We start from the raw sequence: 13,722 nt of genomic DNA, 5'->3' as shown, positions 1-13,722 counted from the left end.
ACGTAAAATAGAAAGGAAATACAGGGTTGGGGAGTATTACTTTTGACTAGGAAAGACTTTAATGTGACAAAGATAACAAAAGGAAGAAACAATGTGGAATCAGTAATGATAAAAGTTGAAAATAGTTACATGAAAAGTAGAAAATTTGTACTAGTGTATGTGCCTCCCAAAATACAGTCTTGGACAGAAAGCAATAATTTCAAATTGTTGGATGATACAAAGTATGAACTAACTAATTTACTGAAAGAAAGAGGAAATATATTAATTATGGGTCATTTTAACTCAAAAGAAATATGTTGGGAAGAAATGACAGTCAAGGGTGGAGAAGAGCTCTGGGGAAACAATACTTAATATGACCATTGAATACACAATGACTCAGTGGGTAAAAGAAGATACCAGATGCGGAAACAATGAGGAACCATTGAGACTAGACTTAATACTTACATCAGAACCTGAAATTGTGGACAATTGATTACAAAACTTCAAATTAACATATGAACAAAGATTATCCAAATTGGAACTACCAGCTCTGGAACTAAGAAGAGAATGAGATCTACTGACTATTTATGGAATCATGAAAGGAATGGAAATCCTAGATAGATGATTTATTAAAATGAGACAACAGAAAAACAAGAGGACATGAAAAGAAACTCAAAAAGGATAACTATAGAAGAGATCTGAAAAAATTCTTCCCACATAGAGTGGTGGATACCTGAAATAAATTTGATAAGGAAACAGTGTGTGTGCAAACACTATTCAAGATTTTTTTAAGAAAAAACTTGATGGTAAAAGATACAAAGATGGGTCACTATGAGCATAGCTCCCTTCCCATATAATACAACTAGGTAAATACACACACAATACAACAATTTAAGAATAAACTTGATCTTTTGAACCCTGGAACAAAGAAAAGAGGTGATTTGCTTATCATCTACAGAATTATGAAAGGGATGGAAATTCTTGATAGAGATGACTTACTGAAGTGGGACAGAAGAAAAAAAAGAAGACACGAGAAGAAACTTAAGAAGGACAGTTACAGAAGAGATCTGAAAAAGAATAGCTTCCCACACAGAGTGATAGATATCTGGAACAAACTAAATGAGGAAATAGTGAGTGCTAAAACTATACAAGAATTTAAGAACAAACTGGATGTGGAAAGATACAAAAGCGGGTCACTACAAGCATAGCTCTCTTTCCATAAACTACCACTAGGTAAATACACACACACTTATTAAGTGGATTTTTAGAACTTTGAACTGAATTACACACATAGAAAGATACAGCTCTCTGCATTTATGATCTTGCTAGAAATTTCAATTTACCTAATTGCAGACTTTTGTGTAGTGTGTAATGCTGAGATACATATGTCAAATGGCATAATTAAAAACAGCAAAATATTAACTTTATATTCTCAACATTTTGTATGCTATGCACATAATCGAGTGATGACATTTAGATTTTTTTTTCTTGTATTTTCATGGATGTTATCTTTGCTTCTTTAACCAATCTTAGTTTTGTTTTTAAGTAACTAATCTTTGGGGAAGAGGGGAATGTCTGTTGAGGAAGGAGGGGAGAGGACAGAAGACAGGTGAATGGAGAATGGTTGTATATGGATGATGTTGTGATGCATGAGGTGGAATGGGCGGAGGGATGGGGGTGAGGTAGTATGTGTGAGCAAAATTTGACACAGGCCGAAGGGATTTCTCCCTGTCTTCTCCTTTAATGCATGGGGGGACGGAGAGGGGAGGTCGCCGATTTAATGAAGCGGCCTTGCTGTGGATGTGCTGTGTCTTGCGACACTGCTTCTGACCCAGGGCAGTGGACAAGGTGCAGGGATGACCCGTCATCCAGGATGTGCTAAGATAAGAGGGAGGGTGGAGGGGTGTGGAGTGTATTCAGGGATGAAATGGGTGGGAATGATTTTATGCCTTTTCCTTTTTGGCTACCTCCCTTGTAAGGGGGAAGAAGCCTTGGTATATGTATGTATGTATGTAATCTTTGATAATTGTTTTGATGGTATTCTTAGATTTCTGGGACTTTTATGTTATTGTTGGCTGAAAAGAATACAGTGTGAAATTTCATTTCAGTCCAAATACATTGCACAATGTATGGAGGAGATCAAAACAGAGCTGCGGCAGGAGAATCTCACAGTCAAGGCCAATGCAGTTGCCAAACTCACATATGTAAGTTAAGCCTTAATTTGAAATATGTGGTATGATACTTGAGATTTAGTTGTTCAAAGAATTTAGTCTCATTTATTGTAATAAGAGATAAATTTTTTGTTTTCTTACAGCTTCAAATGCTTGGCTATGACATCAGCTGGGCAGGTTTCAACATAATAGAAGTTATGAGTTCACCAAAGTTTACATTCAAAAGGATTGGGTACTTGTCTGCATCACAATGTTTTCATCAGGATACAGAGGTAGGTGTTTTGTCAGAATGTACTTGTGTCAAGGCCTTTTGAGGCTTTCAAAAATTTATTGTTATAATAATAGTTGTTGCGTTGAGTTTCATTGACTAGAAACATATGGCACCACAACAGCTGACAGTGGTTCTTGGGTCCTCCCATGGGTCTTTCTGGGAAGAAACTTGGGACTGATGTCTTTGTTGTATTAGTGTGAGACTGGTTCCATATCACCTGGTTATAGTAGTAGGAGGGGAGCAGTCACTAGTTGTCAGCTCTCCTTGCATGAGAAAGTAAAGGAAATAAAGTTAAAGTTCATAGAGATCCTAAATCTACCCCAGCGTTTCTCAACCTTTTTACCCTTGTGTAACCTTTGAAATAAATTTCATGTCTCAAGGAACCCCTATGCAAAAAAAAAAAAAAAAAAAAAACCATATACCATATCCTCATTTTATTTTCATCGCAATAATAGGTTAGATAGGATGATGTCTATATTACATTATTACAATAACCAAGAATATGTCGTGCGTGTCTAATTATATTACATATATGAAATTAAATAAAAAATCAAAAGTGCATTACCTTGTCTCACTTGTTCTCGCGGAACCGATAGGGACCTTTTGTGGAACCTTAGGGTTCCGGGGAACCCTGGTTGAGAAACGCTGATCTAGTCGTTGAAGATGGACAGCAGGTAGATGATTCTTTCAGATTTAGTGCATTGCCCTGGGTGCAAAATTTTAGAAGGGGGAAAAATATAATGATGAATATACGTATACCAGAAGGCTTTTTCCTCATGGTAAGAGTCGGAACATATGCCCATCCTTCTCCCATCCTATCCCACACCTGTCCAAAAAAACATTTGTTTTCCTCTTCCCATCTTAGCTCCTCATGGATGAAGGGTCATTCTTGTCACCCACAACATTACTTAGATCAGAGGCAATGCAGCAAAACACTGTACATTAAGAACAGGGTTTGACAGCCTGAGCTGGTTTACTTCCACTGCTTTCTTTCATGGTGATTCCCCCCCCTCCTCTCATCCACTCATAATCTTGATGGAAATCTATAATGAAGGAGGGAATAAATACGTACCAGGACAAGAACAAGAGAGGATGTACATTAAATGCTGGTTCAACAGAAGATGCAGTGAGGCAAAAGACAAAAGAGACAAAGCTTGGAAAAGATGGAGAAAAGATAAAAAACCATGGAAAATGGCAAATATATATAAACTAGAAATGAAAATGAATATGTAAAGTGCGCAGAGAGGAACAAATAAACTTTGGCATTAGGAAATCGCATGGCCTGGATGGAACTGCAAATTGGATACTAAAAGAATATAGATGGCTTAATAACAGGCTTGAATGAACTGAATGATTACCTGAAGGAAAAAGAACTGGACATAATGGGAATTGTAGAGACAAAATTGAAAGGTCCATTACCAGCCAACAGTGTAGGACATGGCGCATATTATTATTGGATTAGAAACAAAGAAGTAAAACAAGGGGTTGGAGTTATGTTCCTGACTAAGAAGGATAAATGTGAGGAATGTTACATATGGGAAGAATAGAGTAGAGATGATTATGGTAGAAATAGAGGATAGGAACAAGAAGAGCAGGAAGTTTGTAGTATATTATGTGCCTCCTAAAATGGGTTTGTGGGAAGAGAGAACACAAAAATATGTTAGAAGACACAAGGATAACACTAGTCAAGATAATGGAAGATGGATGAAGAATAGTTTTAATGGGTGACTTTAATTGTAAAGAAATCTGCTGGGAAGAGATGACAGTGAAGGGTGGATATGACCTATGGGGAAATGTACTACTTGATATGATTATAGAACATACAATGACACAATGGATACAAGAGAATACTAGGTATAGAAATGAGGAAGAACCATTGAGGCTGGACCTAATAATCACATCAGATCCTGAAATATAGTGGAAAGATTGAATATAAGACACCAATAAGTAAAAGTGACCATATATTGGTTGAACTAGAACTAGATGAGGAAAAATACATGGAAAAAAAATGAACAATATAGGAAGGAAAGACTAATGTATGGAAAATTTCTTTTTGATAAAATAAGATTTTTTTTTTTTTTTTTTCAAAAATACATAGTCTTATAAGTAGTTCATTGAAAGAAGGGAAAGTTCTAGAAGATTGGAAAAGAACAAATATAGTGCCCATATATAAAGGGGGAAACAAGGAAGACCCTACTAACTATAGACCGGTCTCTCTTACAAGTACGGTAGCTAAAATTTGTGAATGATCAAAATTAGATGGGTAAAGCATTTGGAAAAAACAACGTACTAAATCCAAGGCAATTTGGATTTAGACAAGGACGATCATGCGTCACAAACTTGATGTGTTTCTATTCAAGGCTAATAGATGTAATACAAGAAAGAGATGGATGGGCTGATTGTGCATTTCTAAACCTGAAAAAAGCTTTTGATAAGGTGCCACATAAGAAATTGCTAAAGAAATTAGAAACTGCAGGAGGAATACAGGGCAAACTGCTGAAGTGGATGGAAGACTTCTTGCATGAAAGAAAAATGAGAGTGGTGATAAGAGACAAACATTCTAATTGGGATGAAGTGATTAGTGGAGTTCCACAAGGAACAGATTTGGCCCCGATAATGTTTGCTATGTATATTAATAATATGGATAAAGGAATTGAAAGTTATATGAGCTTCTTTGTGGACGATGCAAAATTGTTGAAAAAAGTGAACACTGTAGAAGATTGTAAGTTGTTGTAGAGTGATCTCAATAAAGTATGGGAATGGAATAGGAAGTGGGAGATGGAATTCAATATTAAGAAGTGTAGTATAATGGAATTTGGAAGAAGCAAAAAAAGAATAGTGGAATCATATACATTGGGAGAGGAAGAAATTTAAAAAAGTGGAAAAAGAGAAGGACCTAGGAGTCATATTGTGAATAATATGTCCCCTGAGAAACATATAAACAAAATTTTTGGAGAAACTTATAATTTAATAAGAACATTCAAAGTGGCATTTACATACCTAGACGAAGAAATGGTGAAGAATACTAGTCACGTTGATAAGACCAAGATTGGAGTATGCAGCAATGATGTGATCACCAAGCACAAAGAAATGTATAACAAAACATGAAAGAATACAAAGAGCAATTATGAAGTTGGCACCAACGCTCTCAGAACTATCATATGAGGAAAGACTGGCAAAACTTGAGCTACAGACATTAGAGCAAAGAAGAGAGAGAGGAGACTTGATAACTATTTATAGAATCATGAAAGGCATAGAAATTATTGATAGAGAGGATCTAATAAAATGGGATAGTAGAAATACAAGAGGACACTGAAAGAAAATCAAGAAAGAATTATAGAAGAGACCTGAAAAAGAAAAGCTATCCCATTTACCACCCCTCCCTCCCTCCCTTTTTTCTTGGCACCTCCTGGATGATGGGTCATCCCTGTATCTCAACCAATGCTCTGGGTCAGAAGCTATGCAGCAAGACATAACACATTCACAGCAAGGCTGTTTCATTTAATTGGTGACCCCCTCTCCCTTTCTTCATGCAGAAAAAGAGTAGACAAGGAGAAATCCCTTCAGGCTGCGTCCAAATATTGACTCATAACCTTAACTTCACCATCCTCCACCCACTCCCATCCACGCGTCACAGCATCATCCATACACAACCATTTCTCTACTCACCCCTATCTTCAGTCTTTACCTTTCTTCCTCAACAGACATCCCCCTCATTTTCAATGCCCCTTTTACCCCACTCATCCATTTCATCCTCAGTTGCCCCCTCCTGTTCACTCCATCCATCTCTGCCTTCCACATTTCTTTTACTAATCATTCTTCACTCCTTTCCATGTGTCCAAACCATCCCAATACTTTTCATCTACCCTAATTCCCAACTCATTTTCCACCCCCACTCTCCTCCCCACCTCCTTGTTTCTCACTCTATCCAGCCTAGTAGCCCTTGCCATACTTCTCAGACACTTCATCTCAAACACATTTAAACTCTTTCTCTCTTCCTCTCTTATGTTCCATGTTTCTGCTCCATACAGTGTTGTTGGCACAATCAACCCTTCATACAATCTCCTCTTTGCATGCATTCCCAAATGTCTATTTCTCAAAATATTTGTGTTGTACAGTTTAACATTTTCGCTGTATACACAATAGAAAATTATAACTTAATTATGTTCTCTTACATTGGCTATCTCTCTTATAGGGGAGAAAAAACCTATTTGTATGTAAGTGGTTCTTTTATTATATACTTATGTATATATATATATTTTTTCTTTTTAGATTTTGATGCTAACAACCAACATGATTCGAAAGGATCTGAACAGTCAAAATATGTATGATGCTGGCACTGCCTTGACAGGACTTGCCTGCTTTATCAATGCAGACCTTGCACGAGATTTGGCTAATGATGTTATGACACTGGTAAGTATTTTTAGAAAGCTAATTCAATTTAGTTGTATAAATGCCAGTATTCAGCCTGTAGATGTGTTTTAAAATATTAAATTTCCAAATTTATCCTTTATTTCTAGCTAACTTCAACAAAACCTTATTTAAGGAAGAAAGCAGTTCTTCTTATGTACAAAGTATTTTTGAAGTTCCCTGAAGCTTTAAGACCAGCTTTCCCAAGATTAAAGGAAAAGCTTGAAGATCCAGATCCAGGTGTTCAGTCTGCTTCAGTCAATGTGATATGTGAATTGGCCAGGAAGAACCCCAAGAACTACCTCAGCCTCGCCCCTGTATTTTTCAAACTCATGACTTCTTCCACCAACAATTGGATGTTGATCAAAATTATTAAGTTGGTATGTATTGCTGTTAGGGTTATTGTTATTCTGGTTCTTGGCATATGATGTTTGGTTTATTGCGCGAGTTTTGCTTATTGTGGAGGTTTGGGTTATGGGCTTTTTGTAGGTCAGCTTGTGTACTTTTGTTTCTTAGGAAGATCAATGTGGGTAGTGAGACATGTATATAATTAGTTTTATTTGAAGTTATCTATTGTGGTGTAATTATGTGCTAGATTGATTATAATAACTGTTGCCTCAAATTCCACTAACTGGAAACTTGTAGCCTCACAGCAAGTGGGGCCCTCCCATAGATCTGTGTGGGAAGAAACGTTGGACTGTGTGGGATGTTTCTCTGTCACTAGTTAATAGTAGTACGGCAAGGATAGGAGTTGCTAGTTGTCATTTCTCCTTATGTGAAAACATTGAGGGAAAATAGTTCAGGTTGTTAGAGAGAAGTCTTGAGTCTATGGTCTGAATCCTGAGTGTCAGCTCTCCTAATCAAGATTAGGTTGTTGATCAATTTTGAAGACAGGCAACAAGGAGATGGTTTCCTGAGGCATCCACCTTGCAGGTGCTTATTTATTGGTCCTTGAATATCATACATTGAAAACCTGTTGTAAATGACTGAAGGGAAATATTAGAGAAATTAGTTTAAAGCCAAATTTCATTATGCTGGTAGTAGTTCAGTCAGAAACATGTAGGTCTTCCATCTTCCCTGTTGCAGATTCAAGCTTTCACTTGTGTGTGTGGATATGTGCCAATGGTGAGTAAGGGAGAAACTTGAGAGAGAGAGAGAGGTGGGGGGTAAAAGAGAGATAGGGGGGAGAGGGAGAGAGAGGAGGGGGAGAAGGAGAGAGATAAAGCATGAAATGGTTGAGAAAGAGTAGTACCATAAAGATGGAATAAAAGTATAAGAGAACCAGAAATGAATACACAAAAATTAGGAGAGAGGAAGAAAAGTGTAATGGGCATATTTACTTAATTGTAGTAAATAGGAAAGAAGCAACATTTGTGGGAATCCTATATCTTACACCCCAATTATCATACCTTGCTTCAAATTCTTGTATTGTTCCAACTTAGGCTATATCTCCTAATTCTTCAGTTATCATTCTTTAAATTCACATTTTGCTTTAGCTTGTGGTATGTTGCCTTCAAGGTTAATCCAATTATTTATGCATCAATTTGGAAGACTTATTTCTTTTCATCCTTTAGAAATTTAGTTTTTTTTTTTCAGTTTCTCATGACCTCATGAAGCCCTCCCATCCCTAATTGAGATCAGTTCTGTCAATGTAGTCTACCCCTGTTACTGTCCTCCTCTTATGACTTATCATCTAGGCTGGGAACCATTTGGTTGCTGCTCTTTGTGTCCTCCTAATCTAGCTTATATCTTTCACTGTCAGGGGCCCATACCACCGATATATATTACAGTCTTGGACAGAGTAGGGTTTCCATTTACCTGGGGGCCATGGATCTTTTCAAGAGAGACATGGGGTCGGAGTGATTGAATTTACTATCATCCCTAAAACCCTCTATCACCTGTATAACTACCTCTTCAATGCAATATTGTCCCAAAGAATAGAAGTGCTGATTATTACTGATGAAATTCAAAATACCAAATGTCTTACCCACATATATGTATGTATGGGATAAATAGTAATATAGTTAATGAATAGTTGAATATGTGAACGCTGTTTCAGCATTAGTGAGTTCATTTCCCATATAGCAGGTAAAGTTAATTTTGGACTTCTCTAGAATTTAGTGTGGTGGTCTATTGTGGAGTGGATAATGCTCTTTCACTATAGACATGGTGTCGCAGTAAATGGGGTGGTGCTGGTTAAGGCCACTTATGCACTAAGAAAGTTCTGGCATCCTGCTTCATTATGAGCTGTGATTCTTGTCATCACAGCTGTAGAGATAGTATGAAGGTTTGCTATATAAAGAAGTGTATTAATAAGATAGTATGTTCTTATTAGTTGCTTTCAAAATCATATATTTTGCCAAGTTCATATCAGTTGCTTTCATACAAATTCATATATTTTGCCAAGTTGCAATTTTCTTAGTTTTGGTTGGATTATGTCTCATTTGGTTTATCATGTGCCATAAATATTTTAAAATTAATATAACCTTATCTAATTTACTGGAGATTGAATGTGAGTTCCTTTCAGTTTGGAATTCTAACTGGGATTGAACCCAGACTAGGCAGGAAACTAAGTGAACCACTTATAGAGATCATCAGCAGGTATTGTGTTGTTCTGTGCAGCACCCCTCCCACTGAAGGGTCTTGGTACGCCAGAGCTTGTAATGCAGCTGTTGGTAGTTATAGATTTACGCATAGGTAGCCAGTGTCAGCACCATCTGTTTAGTTTTGCTTAGAAATGAGATAGAATTTTGAATGTCATTATTTTAGTTGGTTTTGTTTTGTTTATTTGTTTCAATTCATTTACTATTTTATTGTTTATTATTTTTTTTGTATTCATAAAACCTTTTTATTTTTGTATCAGCAGTTAGGTTGGAACAGTTCTCTTTATTTGGAATAAGAAAGAATTGAGAAATTTTCAATATTGGGAACAACACCATTCAGAAAACTAAGCTCCGGAAACTTCTGTTATATTTCCTAGTAGTCCTAATTCTGAAGGGCATTTTCATTGCAAGTGTTGAAAGTTTCAGAATTTTAGAGATTTTGAATAGGGAGAACTGCCTGTAAAATAGTACTACTTATTATTTTTTTAAGTTCTAAAAATTTATGAAAATATTCTGAAGATTTAAAGAAATATTGGAGATGCAAAGGAAGCTAATAACTTTGGGAGCTTCACTTTGAAATGCTTTTGAATGTTATTTATATTAAGTTGCATAGTTAATTTGTTCCACTCTCTTATAGTAATTATCATTTGGATTACATTGTGTAATCCTATGGCTGTTAATATGTTGAGTGGAATACCAATTATTTTTTTGTTTTATAGAGCATATGCCTTTACTCTCTGGTGTACCAGTTGTGGTCAGCACTTCATGGCTTATTTGATAACAGTCATATAGTACCTTTTGGAAGGTATCTATATATTCTTAATATCTGAAACTATTTTTTTTTTAGTATTTTGTATTTGATTACAGTACTGCTTATTTAGGTCTTCTAGATTTTTTTTTCTCCCCCCCCCCAAAGTATTACAATGCATTTGACTAGCATTGATAGTGGAAAGGGAATAGAGAACAGGATGGTTTAATTGTTATCTTTTTGTGGGGGGTGTTAGACCAACTCTGACTGGTGGGCGCTGCTGTGGAAGAGCTGTGCCACACAGCAATGTGATGGGGGATAGGGTAACTCTTTATCTCTTAGGTGTTGTTATGAGAGGCATGATTGAGGGGGCCTTTAGTGTCTAGTACATATTTGCCTAATGATATTCGTCATCCAGGAGGAGACAAGAAAAGAGGGAGGGAGGGGTGGTGAATGGGAGTAGAATATGTGGGGATGAAATGGGTGGGAGTGGATTTATGCCTCTGGCTTTGGCCACCTCCCTTGTAAGGGTTTTCAAGCCCTTGGTATATGTATGTATATTTGCCTAATTGTAGTATACAGGAAAGGAGCTATGCTCATGGGGTCCAGTCTCTTATTCTCTGCTTAGCGTACTTTACTTTAAATTTATGTATGATCCATGGCAGTGGGTGGGATATGGTGATGACTTGTCATCCATGAGGAGCTAAGATGGGAGGGAGGAAAGGGTGATGGATGGAAGTGAAATAGTTAGGAGTGGGTACCTGCATTTTGACTTGGCTACCTCCCTTACAAGGGGGAAAAAGCCCTTGGTATATAGATAAATGTCTCCACCTTAGGCCATACTATCTCCTAGGATGTTCCTAGAGTTTATGCATCTATATACATACATATACCAAAGGCTTTTTCCCCCTTACATGGGGGGGGGGTAGCAAAAAGAAAAAGGCATAGAAACCACTCCCACCCATTCCATTCCCTACATGTTCCACTTCCCTCCCTCTTATCTTAGCACCTCCTGGATGACGGGTCATCCCAGCATCCTGTCCACTGCCCTGGGTCAGAAGCAGTGTCGCAAGACACAGCACATCAACAGCAAGGCCGCTTCATCAAATCGGTGACCCCCCTCTCCGTCCCCTTATGCAGAAAAGGAGAAGACGGGGAGAAATCCCTTTGGGCTGCGTCAAATTTTCCTCATATATACTTCCTCACCCCCCATCCCCCACCCACTCCCCCTCATGCATCACAGCATCATCCATACACAACCCTTCTCCATTCACCCCTATCTTCTGTCCTCTCCCTTCCTTCCTCAACAGACATACCTCTCTTTTGTAATGCTCCTTTCACCCCATCCATCCATCCATCTCATCCTAAGACGCCCCCTCATAATCACTCCTTCCACCTCTGCCTTCCACACCTCTTTTACTAATCTTTCTTCACTCATTCTTTCCATGTGTCCAAACCATCCTAATATTCTTTTATCAACCCTATCTCCCAGCTCCCTTTCCACCCCTGTTCTCTTCCTCACCTCCTCATTTCTCACTCTATCTAGCCTAGTAATCCCTATCATACATCTGAGACACATTCAAACTCCTTCTCTCTTCCTCTCTTATGTTCCATGTTTCTGCCCCATAGAGTGTTGTTGGCACAATCACTCCTTCATATAACCTCCTCTTAGCATTCATTCCTAGATGTCTATTTCTCATTACACTTTTTAATCCACCAAGGCATTTACTCTCTTCTCTCAATCTACATTCTACCTCCACCCCCACTCCTCTCTTTCCTGCCACATTCGCACCCAAGTATCTAAAACTATCCACTTCCTCCAGTCTTTCACCCTTAATGCTCACTTCCAGCCTGCTGTCATTCTCTCCCCTTGTACATCTTATCACCTTACTTTTACCCACATTTATCTTTAGCTTCCTTCTTTCACACACCTTCTCAAACTCTGTCACTAACTTCCTCAATCCCTCCTCTGATCCTGCTACAAGTGCAGTGTCATCAGCAAACAACAACTGTCTTATTTCCCTTTTTTCTCCATTTTCTTTAACTATCTCCAATCTGTGACCCACTACCCTTGCATTCACCTCTCGCACCACCCCATCCATGTATAGATTGAACAGCCAGGGCGACATAACACATCCCTGACGAAGCCCCACCTTTACCTCAAACCATTCACTCTCTCCATTTCTAATCTTGACACAAGCTCTACTACTCTCGTAAAAACTCTTGACTGCTCTTAACAGCTTTCCTCCTATCCCATATATCTCCAGTACCTCCCTCAGTGCCTTCCTGTCTACCCTGTCTTAAGCTTTTTCCAGATCCATAAAAGCCCAGAGAACATCCTTACCTTTTCCTATAGCTTTCTCACATACCTGTCTTACCACAAAAATCTAATCTACACAACCCCTACCTGTCCTAAAAACCACACGTGTTCCTCACCAATTACTCCCTCTGTTCCTGTCCTAATCCTCTCAATCAAGACCCTCCCATAAGCCTTCCCAACTACACTCAACAAGCTGATCCCTCTGAAACTACTACACTCACACTTTCCCTTTTAAAGTGGAACTATACAGGCACTCCTCCAGTCCTCTGGCACTCTACCCTCTCTTAAACAAACATTAAATAACCTCACCGGCCAGTCCACCATAACTGTACCTCCTTTCTTCAGACATTCTGCATGGCATCCATCCAATCCATCTACATGAGAATTATATAATTTTTTTTTGCATCCTTTAGACATTTGGACTTTCTCAATTTCTACCCATGACCTCATCATGCTCTCCCATCCCAAATCAAGATCTCTCTCTCATCTTTTATCCACCCACTTTAGTGACCTAAACACAGCATCATGTCACTTTTGTCTCATTGGGCTTATCTCCAAGGCTGGGAACCATTTTGATTGCTGCTCTTTGTATTTCGTCAACACTAACAATCCATCAACATTATATTTCTTCCATGAGTAATCTATGGACATGCCTTGTGACCATTACTGATTACCTAGGAGCCATGGGTCTCCTGCAAGAGAGATCTGGTTCAACAAAGTGATTGATTGATGAATTATATTCTCTCAATCTTGCATATATCTTCTACTTTGTGTGGGTATCATTCCACCACTTAATATTCCAATCTTGGGTGGGTGAGGCTCTCTTATTAGACTTTTATCATCTCATCCATATATTGTCTCCAGCTGTCTTACTGATAGGTTTATCAGGTTATTCCAAGTAAACACTCCCATATTTTTCTGTTTTTTGCCTTTGTAATTATCTTGCCTCGTGTAGAATAATGCTGAAAAATTATTGGGATAGTTTGGGCACATGGAAAGAATGATTGAATAAAGATTAGCTAAAAGAGATTGGAAAGCAGAGGTAGATGGAGTGAACTTAAGGCGACAAATGAAGATGAGATAGATGGATGTGGTGAGAGGGCCTTTGGATAAGAGGGGAATGTCTGTTGAGCAGGGAAGAGAGAAGGCAGGGGATAGGCGTATGTGAAGAATGGTTTTATATGGATGATATTTTGACACAGCCTTAAGGGATTTTTCCC

The 13,722-nt window shown here is 38.1% G+C and overlaps 1 protein-coding gene across 5 annotated transcripts in view; it reads left to right on the top strand.

Annotated features, from left to right (window-relative positions):
* g (adaptor-related protein complex 3, delta 1 subunit-like garnet) overlaps positions 1-13,722 on the top strand; it is a 98,670-nt gene that overhangs the window by 13,994 nt on the left and 70,954 nt on the right. For 3 of the 5 annotated variants that reach the window (XM_076204547.1, XM_076204545.1, XM_076204543.1), the window contains exons 2-5: positions 2,088-2,183; positions 2,294-2,422; positions 6,694-6,834; positions 6,942-7,211. In XM_076204547.1, coding sequence (XP_076060662.1) covers positions 2,088-2,183; positions 2,294-2,422; positions 6,694-6,834; positions 6,942-7,211 — 636 coding nt within the window. Of the gene's footprint in view, positions 1-2,087; positions 2,184-2,293; positions 2,423-6,693; positions 6,835-6,941; positions 7,212-9,358; positions 9,433-13,722 lie in introns of all 5 variants that reach the window. The other 2 variants (XM_076204546.1, XM_076204544.1) reach the window with 1 other exon arrangement.

Source organism: Oratosquilla oratoria, chromosome 21, assembly GCF_046742065.1.
Source record: "Oratosquilla oratoria isolate Oo_2021 chromosome 21, ASM4674206v1, whole genome shotgun sequence".
Taxonomy (NCBI): Eukaryota; Metazoa; Arthropoda; class Malacostraca; order Stomatopoda; family Squillidae; genus Oratosquilla; species Oratosquilla oratoria.
Note: the sequence above shows the minus strand (reverse complement) of the source record. Positions and strands in the feature narration are given on the sequence as shown.